Below are 17,853 nucleotides of genomic sequence, written 5' to 3' on the forward strand. Positions count from 1 at the left end.
AAATGCTTTCCTGGAAGAAAAAAAAAAATCTCATTTAATGGGCTCTGGTAGCAGAGAGGGCCAAACTGGCACAGGATCTGGGCTCACACTCCCCTCGAGATTCCCAAAATGACAGTGCTTGGCGCAGTGAGGCTGGGATGGGGGACCGAGTGCAGAGCTCATGGCCTGGAGGAGACCCACTGCAGGTGATGGATGTAACGTGGTACCGGAAACCTTCCCAGGCACGTGGGGGCACAGTACAACTGCTGTCTGCACAGCAGCCTCCGTTCCCAGTTCGCCTGTCTGTCTGCGGGGCAGTTGTCAGGACAGCGCTGCTCAGTGCAGTCTCACAGAACCCGGCTGGGGGATGCTTCTGCTCGCCCCATTCTTTGCAAGGGGAGGCAAGGTGGTGGGCAGAGGTTGGTGGAACTCCCGTGGGTCGTTAAAGCCCACATTCCAGGGGCCTCAAGGTGCCGTCGGGGGCTCCTGGGGGGTCCCCTGCTGATGCTGTGTATTGTTCCTCTCCTCAACAGCTACAGTCTCCGCCTGGCGTCCCGGTGCCCTCCGCCAGCCGCCCCGTACATCACCAGGCAGTGTAGGAATGTCAAGGCCACGGCAGCAGCCCAGTTCCAGGGACCCCTCTTCAAAGAGTAGACACTTCGCCTGCTCCCTGACAGGTACAAGGAGGGTGGAGCGGCTTCTGGGGCCGTTCAGGTGGCTCTGGGGGCCAAGGAGTTCTGGGCTTGGGTCTTGGGGTGGGCTGGGAAGCAGGGAAAAGGGTGGGCATGATCGCCTGGGTGCCAGGTGGTACACGGGGCCTTCCTGCAGACAGGTGCGGACCATGGCGCACCTGGGCACTGACCCTGGCTCTGCCACTTCCTGGCTGTGGGACCTCAGCAAGTCACTCAGTCTCTCTGAGCCTCAGTTTCCACCTCGGTGAAGTGGGAATGACAGTGGTACCTCTTTCACGGGTTGTGAGAATTAGAAGTGTCACAGATATGCAGAGCAGGTAGAAGGTGCCTGATGCACGGAAAGCACTGGCTTTTGGCTATTAGCTGTTTTAGCTCCAGCTGTTAGCTGTGACTGTAGAATAAGAACAGCAGGGACCACGACAGCAGGCACTTCATCAAGACCTTCAGCGGCTTTCAGCCCAGAAAAGATGGTCTAGTCTTTATTCCCACAGTGTGTTTGAAAGTGACAGTCATACTATTGTACAAAACATAAAACTTAAATTTGTGTTGAAGCTGAAGTCTCTTTCTAGATTTTCTGGTGGTAAAACCTGAATTCATTCATAGAAGCTGGTCTTTCCCTCTTCAGGGGGCCTGGGCTTCTTTGTTGGTGACACAGCATGTCTTCTGTCACTTTGTCCCTGAGACCGTGATGGGAGGACCCCGTGCCCAGTACATCGGGGCACCAGTTAAAGACACAGACCCCAAGGTGCGGCACCAAACTTACCAAGCAAGCGTCGTGGTGTGCAGGGCCTGGGAATCTGTATTAGCAGACGGCAGGGGTGGGGGTGCCTGCTTGATGCAGCCAGGGTTGTTCAGGATGAGAACGCAGTTGTTTCGGGCAAGATTGGGCTGAGCTCTGAAACTTTGGGGTCTTCTGTCCTGTACGGTCGTCCCTCCGCCTGCCCTGCTGCCCAGAGAGCTCACTCCTCCCTTCCTGAAGCTGCTGGAGGCTCTGGGCGCTGGACTCTGGGGATCAGGGAGGGGCATGGAAACAAAGTCCGCTTTCCCCAGAGACTGTGTTGTCTTGAGCCAGAACGCAACCTGCGTCTCCAGCACAGGGCACGTGCCCCTGAGCCGGGAATGCTGGGGAGCAGAGTTGAAATGGTCGCTCAGTGCAGAATGGCAAGGGCCGAGAGACGAGAGGTCAGGCTGGCGTCTTCCGGACCATGGGAGCCAGTGCCAGGACAGTTCTGGATCCAGGCACGTCCTGGGCCCCTCCCTGTGGTGGCTGCTGCCGTGTGGACGTCTGTGTGGATGGGCGCCAGGGTGCNGGGCACCAGTTAAAGACACAGACCCCAAGGTGCGGCACCAAACTTACCAAGCAAGCGTCGTGGTGTGCAGGGCCTGGGAATCTGTATTAGCAGATGGCAGGGGTGGGGGTGCCTGCTTGATGCAGCCAGGGTTGTTCAGGATGAGAACGCAGTTGTTTCGGGCAAGATTGGGCTGAGCTCTGAAACTTTGGGGTCTTCTGTCCTGTACGGTCGTCCCTCCGCCTGCCCTGCTGCCCAGAGAGCTCACTCCTCCCTTCCTGAAGCTGCTGGAGGCTCTGGGCGCTGGACTCTGGGGATCAGGGAGGGGCATGGAAACAAAGTCCGCTTTCCCCAGAGACTGTGTTGTCTTGAGCCAGAACGCAACCTGCGTCTCCAGCACAGGGCACGTGCCCCTGAGCCGGGAATGCTGGGGAGCAGAGTTGAAATGGTCGCTCAGTGCAGAATGGCAAGGGCCGAGAGACGAGAGGTCAGGCTGGCGTCTTCCGGACCATGGGAGCCAGTGCCAGGACAGTTCTGGATCCAGGCACGTCCTGGGCCCCTCCCTGTGGTGGCCGCTGCCGTGTGGACGTCTGTGTGGATGGGCGCCAGGGTGTGGCTTCCAGCCCAGAGCAGGTGTTCTTTGCAGCCTGAGGGAGAGCCAGGTGCACCTGGACTGATTGGGCCACGGACCGGGCCACATCCGTCAGCCACGGCAGTCTCTGGTGGCGATGCGGTGTTTGCCAAGCATGGCTAACTCAGGCTCTGCCGGGGTACCAGCGCGTGACCCTGGAAGGATGCGTTCTCTTCCCTTAACTTCCAAACACGTGCAGCTTCCCAAGCAAGGTGCTCCGATGAGCAGTGGCCCAATGCCCTTCGTGTCTGTGACTGATAATATATATATATATGTTATATATGTATAAATGNCCTCAGATCCTGGCATGAAAGCCCCACGAGGCAGGGACGTGATTGGTCTTTTGGATGCATGGCAGCCAAATCTGGAGGCAGCACGGGCACGTGGCTGCCTTCAGAGCTGGAGAGAGGGAAGGAGAATCTGTGTGCTGAGAGGCGGACTTCAGGTCTGGATCAGATCTGTGAATCCCGGCTCCCTCTCTCCCTGCCCTTTCCCCATCTCTTCGCACCTCTCTGTGTGACCGCAGTTACTTGTCTGTGCTACTGTCCCCTCAGCCAGAGAAAGAACACAATAACCCTTCTCATGTGGTTAGAGGGAAGAGTAAATGAAAATACTATCTAAGCACGGAGCTGCGGTGGCAGGCGGTGCCCAACCGCACGTGTTAGCTGCGGGTTTCCCCCCCAGACCCCAGTGTCTCCACTTGATAGAAGCTCAACGACTGTGCAGGCCAGTTGCTTCAGGCCTTTGCTCCTGTCCCCCGGGGGCCACTTGCATTGTCCTCGTCCAGGCTTCAGAGCCAGGCCCCTCTTAGGCACAGCCACCTAGCACTTGGCCTGCATTGACGCCCTGCTGGAGGTGTCCCCAGCCCCTCACTCCCCTGACTTCTGTGTACACAGATCCCCTGCGCGCTCCAGGGAGCTTGGTAAAATGCAGGTTCCTGGCGCAGGAGGTCGTGGGATGGGGGGTGGGCTGAGCAGCGGCATGTCTTACAAGCGCCCAGGGACTTGAGGAAACAGATCTAGACCAGTGGCTCCCAGAGTTGGCTTTTAACGTTTTCACTGCCTGGCATGCAAAGCAGCTCAATTAAAGTCTGTAGGGCTGAGGTGCAGGCTGCAGGATTGTTTTAATCTTTCAGGTGACTCCGGTGAGCTTCGGAGTTTGCGACCCCTGCCCCCCACCCCCCTCCTCTCGATGCCAGGGTTCCTCTGAGCTGACATGGTTGGAGCTCAAAGCCAACTCCTGGCCTCATGGGTGGCTGTCCTGGGGGCAAACGGTGAACCCCATTTGACTTCTTGGAATATTGAAAAGCATTCTTTGGGTTCCCATCACTGCAAGAACTGCCTCAGGGAGGGGCACCCAGGCTTTGGGGTCAGATGGTCCTGGATTCAGAGTTTGGTTGCACCCCTGTTGGCCAAGAGAACATAAATGGGATGTTGGGCTTCCTCACCTCTCTGAACCTCTGTCTTTTCTTCTGTAAGACACAGATCGCCCTAGTCTCTTCCTCAAGGGCTGCTGGGAATATTTGAGGAGCTCCCATAAAGCACCTGAAGTAGCTCCAGGCACATAGTAGGTACTCAATAAATGATACCATTGGATCGTTTTCCTTGCTTGACATCCTCCTTTTATGGGTGGGATAGCTGGGGTTCGGCGAGGCGGAGGCATCTTCCAGAGGCAAAACAGCAAGTCAGCCGCAGATCTAGGGCTGAAAGTCCATCTCCTGCATCCCAGTGTTGGGCCACATTTCCTGCTGCTGACTCCCAGCCCGGGGCCTTCATCTGAGGGGGAGGGCCTCCGTGGAATGGAAGGGGCTGTCTGCTTGGGGAAGGTGGAGCCAAACGATGCCACCATTCCTGAGGTGGCCAGTGGCTGGCGCCAGGAAGCAGGCGGTGACTCCCACAGCCCGGACCTGTGGGGCTTCACCCAGCCTCCAGGGAATTTCAACAGCATCTCGGGTTGTCCCACATTGGCACTGGCTCCCACACACTTTGCCTCTCCCTTCACCTCTGTCAAGAGGGCAGAACATCAGACACTGACTTCAAATGAATTGCACTCCGAGAATTTTTGGAGAGTTGTGTAAGACTCCTGTGCGGCCGAACCAGCTTTGGAGCCTACTTCCAGGACATCCCTCCTGACTACTGCGGAAGGAGGGACAAGGCAGGCGGGGGACTCTATTCAGTATGTCCAGGCAGCCTGGCGGGGGGCATGGAGACTCCTGTGGGGACCAGAGAGCCCCTGGCCTCCTCCCCTCCCAAGCCCTTTCCCCTTTTGGCCTCCCTTGACAGAACTGTCCTTGAGGGAGCTCTCTGGACCCTCCCGCTTTGCCCTGGAGGCTACTGTTACCCCGGTTAGCGGTAGGCCCTGGGCTGCTGAATACAGCTGTGGTTCTCGGTCATGACCTCCTTGCCCTGGACTCTCCCTGGACAGGCTTGCCATGCCTCTTTCTGGGCTCCCTCACATCACCACCTGCCCCTCCCCCATCCCATCCTGGGTCCCTCCCCTTGCTGAGCCATCTGGGCCACCCAGATGCTGACCAGCCCCATTCATCAGTTCCATTTCAGCCACCCACTTGACCTCTCTTTTGGGTCGAATAAACACTTCAAATTTAATCCTTTTCAAACTGATGTCTCCCTGAAGCCACTCCTGCTATCTTCCCGTCTTGGCTAAAGGCAAACCATCCTGCTCTGGAGTCGGTCGAGGCTCTGGTGTCTTCCTGGCCCCAGCCCCAGCCCCAGCCCCGACATCCAGTTAGTCAGCAAATCCTGTCATCAAGGCTTCCAAACTGTATCTGGAGCCAGCCCCTTCTCACGGTTGCCCTGAGGCTCAGGCTGCCATCACTAACTTGTTCAAAAAAAACCCCCCCCCCGCCGCCCATTTCATTCTTGTCATCCTACAGTCTGTGCCAGGTCATGGCCAGGTCATGTCACTCTGCTGCCCAGAAGGACGACCTGGCTCCCACCTCGCTCAGGGCTCACAAGATGCTCCCTTCTGCCTCTTTTCCTCTGGCATTCCAGGCAAATTCCACCTCAGGCCCTTTGCTTGTGCTGTTGGCAACACCTGCAATGTGCCATGCCCCCCACCACCTGCAGGTTTGGCTCACAGGTCTTCCTCTTTCACCTTACAGCTCCCCCTCGCCCACCACGCGCTCCCGAGCGCTCTCTGCTTCATTTCTCTCCGCGGGGATCACTGTGGTCTGGGCAGGTGGGGTTGTGACCCACTTGCTCTCGCTGTGTCTGCGGTGCTCACAGGGTGCTGAGTGGCGGTAACGCTTTCTCCCCCCAGCTGGGGTGAGCGGCTCTGAGAGGGACGAGTTGAATAGGCTCTCAGGAGGTGGGGTGGGGTGCTTGGCCCTCAAAGTAGCAGGGAGTGGGGGGTAGTCTGTGACCCGGTCACATCCCCTCACCTGCGGGCACCGTGTTTACAGGGCCTGTCCCCAGTCTGCCCAGTGACTGTGGTCTGTTGTGTTAACAGGCTCTTCTTGGACTCCAGCATCTTTCCATATCCATCAGCTTTGGATTTCTCTGTAGATCCCCTCTTCGTGTCATTAAATTATCTGCTCAGTGATGGGATGGCCTTGGCCCATCTTATTTTTAGTGTCGCTGTTACATTGTTCCATCTCTCTGACTCCCGCACCCCCTGTTCTCAGAAGGCCCCGGAGATGCTCAGGTGTGACTGAGCATCCATGATGTCCATGGATGTCACCTTCCCCCCAAGTCCCCTGGGCTCAGTGGCGTTGGGGCACCAGAACCCCATGTGAAGAGACAGAGCCCCCTACCCCGTGACTCATTAGCTCGTGGAGACGCCCCCGGCAAACAGACCAAGACTGTTAGGTCCTGGGGGTCCTTGTGTAGCTCTCTGCCCAGGCCTGGGCCCTCCGCTCTTGGAATCCTCCCCGGGCCCTGGCCTTCACTCCTGTTTCTTCAGTTCTGTTTTTTGTGTGTGGTGCCACATGTCCTGGTGTCTCCTTTACCAGGGACCCGCGGGGGCTGAACGAGAATGTGGTGGCCTGGAGCCGGCGGCCTGAGTGTTGGCCGCACGCTGGCATCAGACTCCCCCTGCACGCGAGCATTTCTCTTCTCTGGGCTACACCGAGTCACGCGCAGACTGGATGAGGGGAGGAAGTGTGTCTGTCTTACTACCCACAGCGTCCCCAGCCCCGAGCCCGGCAGGTCGTGGACTCCCTTCTGTGTGTCAGGCGAAGGTCCGGGTGCCGGGGCCGCACGAGAAGCCGCCTCTGGAGCCAGGGGACAACCAGGGGGACGCAGAGTGTGTTGGCCGTGGCGGATACCGTCAAGGGAAAGGGGCTGGAGGCAGAGAGCGAGGGCCTCGGCGGTTTCCAGCGGAGTGCTGAGGGCATGCTCATGGACGGGGAGGGGAGGGGGAGCCCCTGAGCAAGAACTTGAAGGAAGGAGGGGCGAGCCCTGTGAGGGCGGGGCCGGCGGCTTCCTGGGCCCCACATAGTATCCCTGGGGAGCTTACAAATGCTGAGGCCCCGTGCCATCCCCAGAAATGCCCATGTCACGGGCCCGGCGTGCAGACCTGGCCTCCCATGAATGTAGTGAGTGGCCAGGGCTGAGGGCCGCCAGGATGGCTGTGTGTGGACACGCTGAAGGGAGCCCAGCACAGCCGGGGCAACGAGGGGGCGGGGAGGTGGGGGGCCGGCCTCTGTGCGTTGAGGAACATGGTCAGTGTCCTGGGAGCCCGGGATTGACGGTTGCAGCCGGGGTGCGTCATGATCCAGTGTGTTTTCGGGGAAGGGGCAGGTTGCTCTTCTGTAGAATGGTTGGGAGTGAGGAGGCCAGTGAGGAGGGGCGCTCCTAGGAGACCCAACCGGGCCCATGGAGGGAGGGCACTGGCCGCCCCCCTGCTCTGACCCACCGCGTCCTCCCCACCAGGAGCGTCCCGCAAGTGCTGAATTCTCGGAAGGCGACGTGCCCTCGCATCCCGGTCCCCGGGCTCTTCCCAGCCCAGCTCTGCCTCGGCAGGCCAGCAGGGCTGGCCTCTATTTACAGATGAGGAGGCCAAGGTTCGGAGCCTAGGAGGCAGGGCTTTACCCTGGGCCACACGGCGAGTGAGGATGAGGATCGGAACTGACAGCCATGCCGCCGCCTCCTTGGGATGCATCACAGCCCCTGGCATCCCCTCACTTGGCTGGCCCCTGGCGTCCCCGCCGACTGTCCCCATGCAGACACGTGCAGGTGGATACTCGAGTGCCCACATGTCCTGTGCTGAGAGCTTCCTCTAAATTTCATCAGCACAACCACCCAGTGAAATTACTGCTCCCGTTTTGCAGATGGTGAAACCAGAGCCCAGAGAGGCTCCTGACTTGCCAGGGTCACACAGCCAGGAACCTAGAATCAGGTCTTTGTACGTTAACCACTACTGTACTGAGAACTGGAGAGACACTGTTTCTCAGCACCTGGCATCTCAGCTCCAGGCAGCCCCTGGGCTCTCAGGAAGACTTCTCTGACCACAGGAGGGGTTTTGTGGTCAGGAAGGAGACTGTCCTGCTGGACATCACTGCCCTACTCCTAACAGGAGACACCTAGGTGGTGATCTGATGTCTTCCCAGAAATTGTGGCCCTGGAGATGAAAGGCCTGGGCTCTGCTTCCCCAGGAAAGTCTCCAAATCTGTCTGAGCCTCAGTGTCCTCATCTGTGAAAAGGGTATTAAAAAATGCTTGTTCTCCCCACTTCCTGAGGTGCCGGGACGGTCTGGAGATAACAGCTGAGAAGGCACTTGAGAATTACAAGGGCTGTGTGCATGCCAGCTGGGGTTGCCCCCACTGGGCCAGGCAGGTGGTGAGAGGAGCCTGCCTTTGGGGGCTTTGCCTCTGATCATAAGCTCTACCAACCACAGGGATGCCAAGGGCTGGGGAGAAAGCTCGCCCCCTAGTGGAAATGGGTGTGGTTGCCGCGGCTGCAGGAGCCTGAGCCTGAGCCTGGAACCTGTCTGTGCTCAAGGGAGCAGAGAAATGCCGGGCAGCTAGAGAGGCCAGGGCTGTTACCTTTGTTGGACTGATCTGGTTTTTGAGTGGTTAATAGGTGTGCGATGCTGGTAACAGAGAGGGGACGTAGAAATTAATGATGCAAGGCCTGCTTGTCTTCAGAGCTGCATGCTCATCTTGCTCTGCTCTGTCAGAGACGTCTCTGCATACGGGACAGTGTGGGGGACCTGCGGCGTACTCGGACTGCCCTTTCTTCCCCGACAGGGCAAGGGCGTGCAGGTCGTCCCCGGACTGTCCCTCCCACAGTCGGGTCAGCTGGCTGAGGGGCTGAGCTCACGTCCGGGTCCCAGCCAGCCCCCAGGCCACCTCCTGGGCCTCATGATTCTGGAGCTTTGGTGGTCCATCTGGGGCACGGGCTTGCTGCTGAGCACAGGCTCGTCTTTAGTTTCCTGCCTGGGATCTTGCTCAGCTAGTAGAAGCAGCTGACCACAGACCTTGATCGCACAGCGTGGGAGGAATTCGCACAGGGGCAGCCCTGCACCTTCACCCAGAGCCAGGCCCTCGCTTGTCTGTTTATATGTTTGTTTATATGTTCACTTCCTTCATTTAGTGTAACAGGTATTTGTCGATAGCTGCCTTTGCCAGCTTTGACACTGTTCACGTTTCGGATCCTTCTCTGTCACGGGGGCTGTCTCGAGCATTGTGGAATGTTTGGCAGCATTCCCTGACCCCATCCACTAGATGCCGTAGCAACATCCCTCCCCTCGGATGTGACCGCCAAAGATGTCTCCAGACGCTGCCAAATGCTTGCCCTTGTTGAGAACCACTAATTGAAGCCCTGACGTGTCAGCTTCGAGACTGGCCCCATTCCCATCTCTTGCTCCCTCAGACAGAGCTGACTCCGAGCCAACACCTGATACAGGTGAGGTTCCCGGAGGTGTTCACCCTTCCCGCTTTCCCGCCCGCCTCACCTTTCTCCTCTCCTGACCGGAGGGCCTGCTCACTTCCATTCTATCTGGGGAACAGATTTGGGACCTGGGACAAGTTGTGTAGCCTCCTGAGGCCTGTTGCCCCATTTGTAAGTTAGGGCTGACATATTGGTAGCTGTCCGTAAGAGTAGGATAGTTGGTGTATGTAAATACTTGGCACGTTTCCGGCGTACGTGGTGTTCTTATTTATTTATTTTTTTTTAAAGATTTTTACTTATTTATTTGACAGAGATAGAGACAGCCAGGGAGAGAGGGAACACAAGCAGGGGGAGTGGGAGAGGAAGAAGCAGGCTCATAGCGGAGGAGCCTGATGTGGGGCTCGATCCCATAACGCCGGGATCATGCCCTGAGCCAAAGGCAGACGCTTAACCGCTGTGCCACCCAGGTGCCCCACGTGGTGTTCTTATTGAACAACTATTTATTTTTGCTGTGCTAAGATGGGGATGCATCGGTGAACAGGACAAAAGCCCCGACCTTGGGATTTCAGAGTCTGTGAGGGAGGCAGATACATTATCCTGCAATTGGGATTCAGTGTAACAAGTGCCGTGGTGGGGAAGTACCAGGGGGCAGTGGGAGCCTGCAGGAGGGCTGCCCCATTCAGGAGTAAAAGAAGGAAGGCTTCCTGGAAGAGGTATCCCAGCCAGGACCTGAACGATGAGTCCGAGTTAACTGGGTGAAGGAATGGTCTAGGTTACCTATCTTTTTTTAAAAAATTCTTAAATGCTTTCCTGGAAGAAAAAAAAAAATCTCATTTAATGGGCTCTGGTAGCAGAGAGGGCCAAACTGGCACAGGATCTGGGCTCACACTCCCCTCGAGATTCCCAAAATGACAGTGCTTGGCGCAGTGAGGCTGGGATGGGGGACCGAGTGCAGAGCTCATGGCCTGGAGGAGACCCACTGCAGGTGATGGATGTAACGTGGTACCGGAAACCTTCCCAGGCACGTGGGGGCACAGTACAACTGCTGTCTGCACAGCAGCCTCCGTTCCCAGTTCGCCTGTCTGTCTGCGGGGCAGTTGTCAGGACAGCGCTGCTCAGTGCAGTCTCACAGAACCCGGCTGGGGGATGCTTCTGCTCGCCCCATTCTTTGCAAGGGGAGGCAAGGTGGTGGGCAGAGGTTGGTGGAACTCCCGTGGGTCGTTAAAGCCCACATTCCAGGGGCCTCAAGGTGCCGTCGGGGGCTCCTGGGGGGTCCCCTGCTGATGCTGTGTATTGTTCCTCTCCTCAACAGCTACAGTCTCCGCCTGGCGTCCCGGTGCCCTCCGCCAGCCGCCCCGTACATCACCAGGCAGTGTAGGAATGTCAAGGCCACGGCAGCAGCCCAGTTCCAGGGACCCCTCTTCAAAGAGTAGACACTTCGCCTGCTCCCTGACAGGTACAAGGAGGGTGGAGCGGCTTCTGGGGCCGTTCAGGTGGCTCTGGGGGCCAAGGAGTTCTGGGCTTGGGTCTTGGGGTGGGCTGGGAAGCAGGGAAAAGGGTGGGCATGATCGCCTGGGTGCCAGGTGGTACACGGGGCCTTCCTGCAGACAGGTGCGGACCATGGCGCACCTGGGCACTGACCCTGGCTCTGCCACTTCCTGGCTGTGGGACCTCAGCAAGTCACTCAGTCTCTCTGAGCCTCAGTTTCCACCTCGGTGAAGTGGGAATGACAGTGGTACCTCTTTCACGGGTTGTGAGAATTAGAAGTGTCACAGATATGCAGAGCAGGTAGAAGGTGCCTGATGCACGGAAAGCACTGGCTTTTGGCTATTAGCTGTTTTAGCTCCAGCTGTTAGCTGTGACTGTTGAATAAGAACAGCAGGGACCACGACAGCAGGCACTTCATCAAGACCTTCAGCGGCTTTCAGCCCAGAAAAGATGGTCTAGTCTTTATTCCCACAGTGTGTTTGAAAGTGACAGTCATACTATTGTACAAAACATAAAACTTGAATTTGTGTTGAAGCTGAAGTCTCTTTCTAGATTTTCTGGTGGTAAAACCTGAATTCATTCATAGAAGCTGGTCTTTCCCTCTTCAGGGGGCCTGGGCTTCTTTGTTGGTGACACAGCATGTCTTCTGTCACTTTGTCCCTGAGACCGTGATGGGAGGACCCCGTGCCCAGTACATCGGGGCACCAGTTAAAGACACAGACCCCAAGGTGCGGCACCAAACTTACCAAGCAAGCGTCGTGGTGTGCAGGGCCTGGGAATCTGTATTAGCAGATGGCAGGGGTGGGGGTGCCTGCTTGATGCAGCCAGGGTTGTTCAGGATGAGAACGCAGTTGTTTCGGGCAAGATTGGGCTGAGCTCTGAAACTTTGGGGTCTTCTGTCCTGTACGGTCGTCCCTCCGCCTGCCCTGCTGCCCAGAGAGCTCACTCCTCCCTTCCTGAAGCTGCTGGAGGCTCTGGGCGCTGGACTCTGGGGATCAGGGAGGGGCATGGAAACAAAGTCCGCTTTCCCCAGAGACTGTGTTGTCTTGAGCCAGAACGCAACCTGCGTCTCCAGCACAGGGCACGTGCCCCTGAGCCGGGAATGCTGGGGAGCAGAGTTGAAATGGTCGCTCAGTGCAGAATGGCAAGGGCCGAGAGACGAGAGGTCAGGCTGGCGTCTTCCGGACCATGGGAGCCAGTGCCAGGACAGTTCTGGATCCAGGCACGTCCTGGGCCCCTCCCTGTGGTGGCCGCTGCCGTGTGGACGTCTGTGTGGATGGGCGCCAGGGTGTGGCTTCCAGCCCAGAGCAGGTGTTCTTTGCAGCCTGAGGGAGAGCCAGGTGCACCTGGACTGATTGGGCCACGGACCGGGCCACATCCGTCAGCCACGGCAGTCTCTGGTGGCGATGCGGTGTTTGCCAAGCATGGCTAACTCAGGCTCTGCCGGGGTACCAGCGCGTGACCCTGGAAGGATGCGTTCTCTTCCCTTAACTTCCAAACACGTGCAGCTTCCCAAGCAAGGTGCTCCGATGAGCAGTGGCCCAATGCCCTTCGTGTCTGTGACTGATAATATATATATATATGTTATATATGTATAAATGACTAAAAACTTATACTGTTTGCCTTGGCTCAGGCTGCATAACATACCACAGACTTTGGGGCTTAGACAAGACGTTTATTTCTCACGGTTCTGGAGGCTGGACATCTGAGCATCTGAGGTCAGGGTGCCAGTCTGGCTGGGTTCTGGTGAGGACCCTCTTCCCGGCTTACAGATGCCACCTTCCTGCTGTGTCCTCCGTAGGGAAGAGAGGAGGCTCTGGTGTCTCTTGTGAGGGCACTAAACCCATCATGGGGGCCCCACCCTCATGACCTCACCTAAGCCTAATCACCTTCCAAAGGCCCCACCTCCAAATTCCATCAGACTGGGGAGAAGGGCTCCCATAGCAGTTCAGTCCATAGCAGCGTTCCACACGTTTCCAGAATGATGTTTTAAGTGCTGTGACAAAGGATTTTAGCATGGGAAGGATGTGGGGGTCCAGATGCCCATTTTACAGGGAGGGAAACTGAGACGGGGCAAGTGGCAGAACAGGAGGCAGAACTTGAGGCATCTGACTCCCAGAATGGATGGTGGACTCTGAGGGGTCTGTGCTGCCCCCTGAAATTGTACGTGAAAGTGCCTGTGCGTGTGGGTCTGTTCTGAGGAATGAGTGATGTCCTTGGAGTGCCCGGGCCCCAGGACTGTGCCTTCCTGCTGCCCTTGCCGCTTAGAGGCTGGTTTACTCGATGGTCTGAACCCAGTGAGGAGCTCACCTTTCCTCTGCTGCTGACTCGTGGTGTGCCTCCCCCTCTGGCCTTTATCGTGGACAAAGCCCGGGGCTTTCTGGTCACTTTTCGGCATAAAACATGCCACCCCGTCTAGTCCCGTGAGAATCTGCCCCCGCATGTCCTCTGTGCCTCTGTGTCTCTCCATTGCCTGAGGCCAGCACACTTGGTCCCAGGGTCTTTGAGGGGGCTGTCCAGGGAAGGGACTGGCATCTCTCACTCATCTGGCCACCTCCGTGATCTTCCCCTCAGCTGCTGCCGGCCTTGGGGCAGGCTTCCCAACACTGGCCCTCTCGTGGGGTCCCAGGAGCAGGGTGGGCGGGGTGATAGGAGAGCCCCCCTCTCAGCTCCAGCCCCAGTGGTCCAGCCCATAGCTCCTGCTGCTGGGGTCCCCACCCTGGAGGGCTGCCCCTCGGGCTAGGGATTGGCAAGCTGGCTTCTTTTGTGGATCCCACTCGATGACTCACAGGTGACACCAGCCACACCAGACTGAGGGAGTGCAGGCCACTTCACGGCTGGCACCTGTCCCTGTGTTCTTTTTCTCCTCCGGCTTGTGCAGGGCACTTGCAGGCCTCCACTGGGAGGGGAGGCCCCCTCTCTTGAAGGCACCCTCACATACTGCCCCATCAAGAGATTTCGGGGGCTTGGAATGGACCTAGTATAGTGGTTAAGTGTGTGTTTTTTGGAGGTGAATCCTGGCTCCAGTAATCCTGGTAGGTACTTCACTTCCCTGTGTTCCAGTTTGCCCATCTGTAAAATGGGTTACTAGTAATACCTGTCTCGTGGGTATACCATAAGGACGGCACAGGTTAGTATATGAAAAGCCCTTAGGAAAGAGCCTGGTATGTCATAAGCCTGCCGGAAACCAGCACTGCTGTTACCATCGTTCTCAGCCAGTCATCACAGTAGTGGTATAGTAATAATAATAGTAGTTAGTGGTAGGGGTGGCAGTTACAGTAATGATGACCAGGTCCACGGGGTGAGAGAACGGAGTGCCTGAACGTGGCCCAGCACGATGCCATGCTCACCTTCAGCCCCATGCAGCAAATGTTATTAAGTCCTGACTCCCTGCCTGGCTGTGTCAAGTCCTGTGGGTGGCGTTTCTGTGGAGGAAGCATGCAGGCAAAGCCGTTCCCCCATAACAGAAAGCATACACAGGCTCTGAAGTGGGCTTGACCTGGGTTCAAGTCCCACGGCTGCCACTTGTCATCACCCTGGCCTTGTAAAAGTCACTTGTCCTCTGTGAGCCTCTATTTTTTCCATGCAAAATGGGGATCTGGGGATCTGTGTCACCTGCGATGAGGGTTGTTGGAAGCATTGGAATGAAATCAGGTGGTCGTGTAGTTAACTATGACAGAGTCTTTGGCAGGACTGATTGAAGCTCAACATACGTGTCCCCCAGACCCAGCAGTTATACCACCAGGGAGACAATCGGCGGGAATGCGTGCACACGCACACCAGAACCCACATGCGGGAGAGTTCGTATATGTGCACACCCTACTACCCGGCACTTCTGCTTGGCATAACTATGCACGCGTGTGCACCATATGTGTCCTCCAGACACGGATAAGCGTGTCCCGGCAGCATGACTCATGGTGGCCCCAAATTGGAAACTGCCCCCTTGCCCTCGGCAGTGGACCAGCCGGATGAAGGTGGCCCGATCATCCAGTAGACTCCCATAGCAAGGAGGTGACAGAGCTGCACGCACAGGCTCGGGAGGGATGAATCACAAACGTGTTGTGTGGAAGGAGCTGGACACAAAGGATACGGACTGAATGATTCCATTTATTTAAGTTAAAAATGGGCAAAATCAATCTATGGTGATAGAAGTCTGGGTATTTATCCTGGGGAGTGAGGGTTAGTGGTGGTCCTAGAAGGGAGCATGGGCTGGAGGCGAAGGGGAGGTTGGTCACGTTGTTTCTTGATCTGGGGGCTGGTTCCGCATGTGGTGTGTTCACTGTGAACATTCGTCAAGCTGTGCTTTTCTCTGTATGTGTAGTGTACTTCAGTCAGTCCTTTAATTGGAAAAATTAAATGAGGTAATGCTTCAACAGCCCAGGGTAGGCACTGAGTCTGCGGCCACTGTTACCATTTTTCTTTTCTTTTTCTCCTCAGCATCTGAAGTGACCTGGAATCAGTGAAGCCAAAGGGACTGGCCTTCTGTCCTGCAGGGAGTACCGACCTATTCCACTTTGATGAGCCTGCGAGAGAAAGGAAGGGAGTGTGTGCGTGCGTGTGCGTGCGTGCGTGCATGTGTGTGTGCGTGTGTGGTCTTCAGACGAGGGTCCCAAACCCCAGGGAGACAGGAAGGCAGCTGATTCCACACCATGGATGACACTTGGGTGCAGCCCCCGGGACCGTGTTCTGCAATTCAGCCTTCCTGCTGGGGTGGGGCCTCTCCTACTATGCAATTTTTCAAGAGCTCCTTGATCCTGCTTTTTGCTTCTCGAGTTGTCTTTTGCCATGGCGGGGACTGTGGTCTGGCTCAGGGGTCGGCTCCAGCCCTTTCTGAGGAAGGCCTTCAGGAGGAGGCCGAGTTTCCCTTCTAATCACCCCACCTTCCCTAGCCTTCCACCATCTCTGGGAATCAATGGCGTGTGGACACGTCGGAGCCTCGCTGATCGACCCTCCTGGCCTGTGCACTTCGAAAACCTCCCTTCTTTGCCTGAGCTGCTGGCTTGAGTCGTTTTCCAGGTTTAAAATTCTAGGCAGTCCATTTCGCGGGACAAAGTCCCCGTCCCCATTTGCAGATCCGGCTCCTCCCTTGGGAGAGGCAGGGGATGGGGTGGCATGTGGGGAGAAGGGGAGGTCTCCCCAGTGCTTCTTTTGCCTCCCTTGGTGGGACCATCAACACCTTTAGCGGCTGACCTTCTCAAATTAGCTGAAAAGGGAAACAAAAATTGGGAAACGCAAAATAAGTTGGAGGATTAAGAAGCACGGGGTGCGGGGGGGGAGAAGAGATTTCCAGAGGCCACCAGTTGCCTGCCAGGGAGTGATGGAGCTGGCTTCTGCTTTGCGCAGGAGCAGTCCATGTCTCGGAGAAACGGGTGAGCTGAGCAGTTCAGTGAGGGTCTTGGGTTTTGTGCCTTTGGGGCCGACCCCAGACACGGATGTCTGCGACCACTTTGGCGCTGTTTTCTCAGCTCTGTTTTCAGTCGTGATGTATCAAACCCACAGTGGAAGGAGAGCACTTGGAAGAACGTGAGTGGTCACACACAAAAAGGGACTTTTTTTTTCAGGGCTACTATGGTTGATCTTGCAACTCTGTAAATATGTATGTAGACACTTTTAAAAGCACGTATTTATGTCCCTGACTGTAAATGCCCCCTTTTTAAAGTTTTATAACTTGTGTTATTTAATTAATCAGTCGACTGGCTGCAGTGTAGGGTCTGATGATGGTCCAGGAGGAAGGTCTCACGAGACCCTCACATGGGCAGAAAAGTGCCGATTGCTGGCCTCCATCACAGTTTTCCACTTGCCACCCAGCTCCATACCATCGTTTGTTTTCGATTTCCGTAAGCTGGCATTCTCTTCCCACTCCTAAAGTTAACCCTCACAAGCATGAAAAGCTGTGGCTGTTCCTTATCCTAAGATACAGTTTTGTCCCATAAATGTCGACACTCATGAACTGTACCCCAGCCTCTCAGTTCTTGAGGGTTCCCCTTTTCAGCAGCAAGGAAGGCTCAAGAATCCAAAGCTTCGAAAGTCGCCTTCAGCCGGTGGTGAATTCCAGAAAATGTGGGGGACTGGGGGACACTCATTTTTGCATGTGCAAACGTGCCGGTCAGCCTTCGACCCTCTCAGACTAGCGGAAAGGGCGGCGAGTGTCCCGATCACGAAGACGGGGGTGGTCTTCTAAAGAGTGGTGTTTCCTGGTCAGTGGTGGTTTTCGGGCGTGGGTGTGGATCCCGGAAGAGAACGGTTCTGTATCTGCCATGTGAAGAAAATTAACAATAAAAGTGTGAAGCGCGATTGTAAAGAACAAGCCTGGGAGTGATCATTTTGATTTCTGTGTTTTGTGTCCATTTTGGCAATTTCTGTGGGGGTCGGGTGGGGACGGGTTGAGGCAACCTCGAAGGCCCCATTCCGGCAATGAGAGCAACTCAAGGTTTCAAGGAGGCTCACTGTGGAAATATCCTGCCTGGTGAGCAAGGTTACTCTGCCTTCAAATCACTCTCCCACCTGCCAGCCAGTAAGCTAAGCCCTTTCACTAAGGCTAGAAGGACCTCTGTGATTGTAAATACATTCTTCTCTTTAAACAGCTTTATTGAGATTGCATTCACGTACCGTACAGTTAACCCGTGTAAAAGTGTACACATCGGTGGGTTTTTTTGGTATATTCAGAGTTGTGCAGCCATCACTGCATTCAATTTTACTTCAGTCACCGCTAAAAGAAATCCCATACCCATTAGCAATCACTCCCGGTTTCTCCCCCGGTTGCCCTAGGCAGCCACAAGTCTACTCTGTCCCTGTGTTCACCCTTCCTAGACATTTCACATAAATGGAATCACACAGTATGTGATCCTTTACAACCAGCTGCTTTCACTTCATATGTTTTCAAGGTGTACCCAGGCTGTCGTACGTATCAGCACTTCACTCCT

General features: G+C 56.1%; 1 protein-coding gene and 1 long non-coding RNA gene across 5 annotated transcripts in view; both read left to right on the top strand.

The window, feature by feature from the left end:
- PRDM2 (PR/SET domain 2) overlaps positions 1–1,974 on the top strand; it is a 105,349-nt gene extending 103,375 nt beyond the window's left edge. For 2 of the 3 annotated variants that reach the window (XM_034671232.1, XM_034671237.1), the window contains one exon: positions 513–736. In XM_034671232.1, coding sequence (XP_034527123.1) covers positions 513–633 — 121 coding nt within the window. In that variant the 3' untranslated portion in view covers positions 634–736. Of the gene's footprint in view, positions 1–512 lie in introns of all 3 variants that reach the window. The other variant, XM_034671238.1, reaches the window with a different exon arrangement.
- Positions 1,975–5,466: 3,492 nt separating this feature from the next.
- On the top strand, positions 5,467–17,237 carry LOC117804360. 2 transcript variants are annotated; one of them, XR_004628711.1, is made up of 3 exons: positions 5,467–9,457; positions 10,755–10,898; positions 15,368–17,237. It is a non-coding gene; the product is annotated as an uncharacterized LOC117804360 (long non-coding RNA). The 2 variants fall into 2 exon arrangements; XR_004628710.1 differs by lacking the exon at positions 5,467–9,457 and having other exon boundaries at positions 9,851–10,898.
- The last annotated feature ends 616 nt before the right edge of the window (positions 17,238–17,853 follow it).

Source organism: Ailuropoda melanoleuca, chromosome 11 (genome assembly GCF_002007445.2).
Source record: "Ailuropoda melanoleuca isolate Jingjing chromosome 11, ASM200744v2, whole genome shotgun sequence".
NCBI lineage: Eukaryota > Metazoa > Chordata > Mammalia > Carnivora > Ursidae > Ailuropoda > Ailuropoda melanoleuca.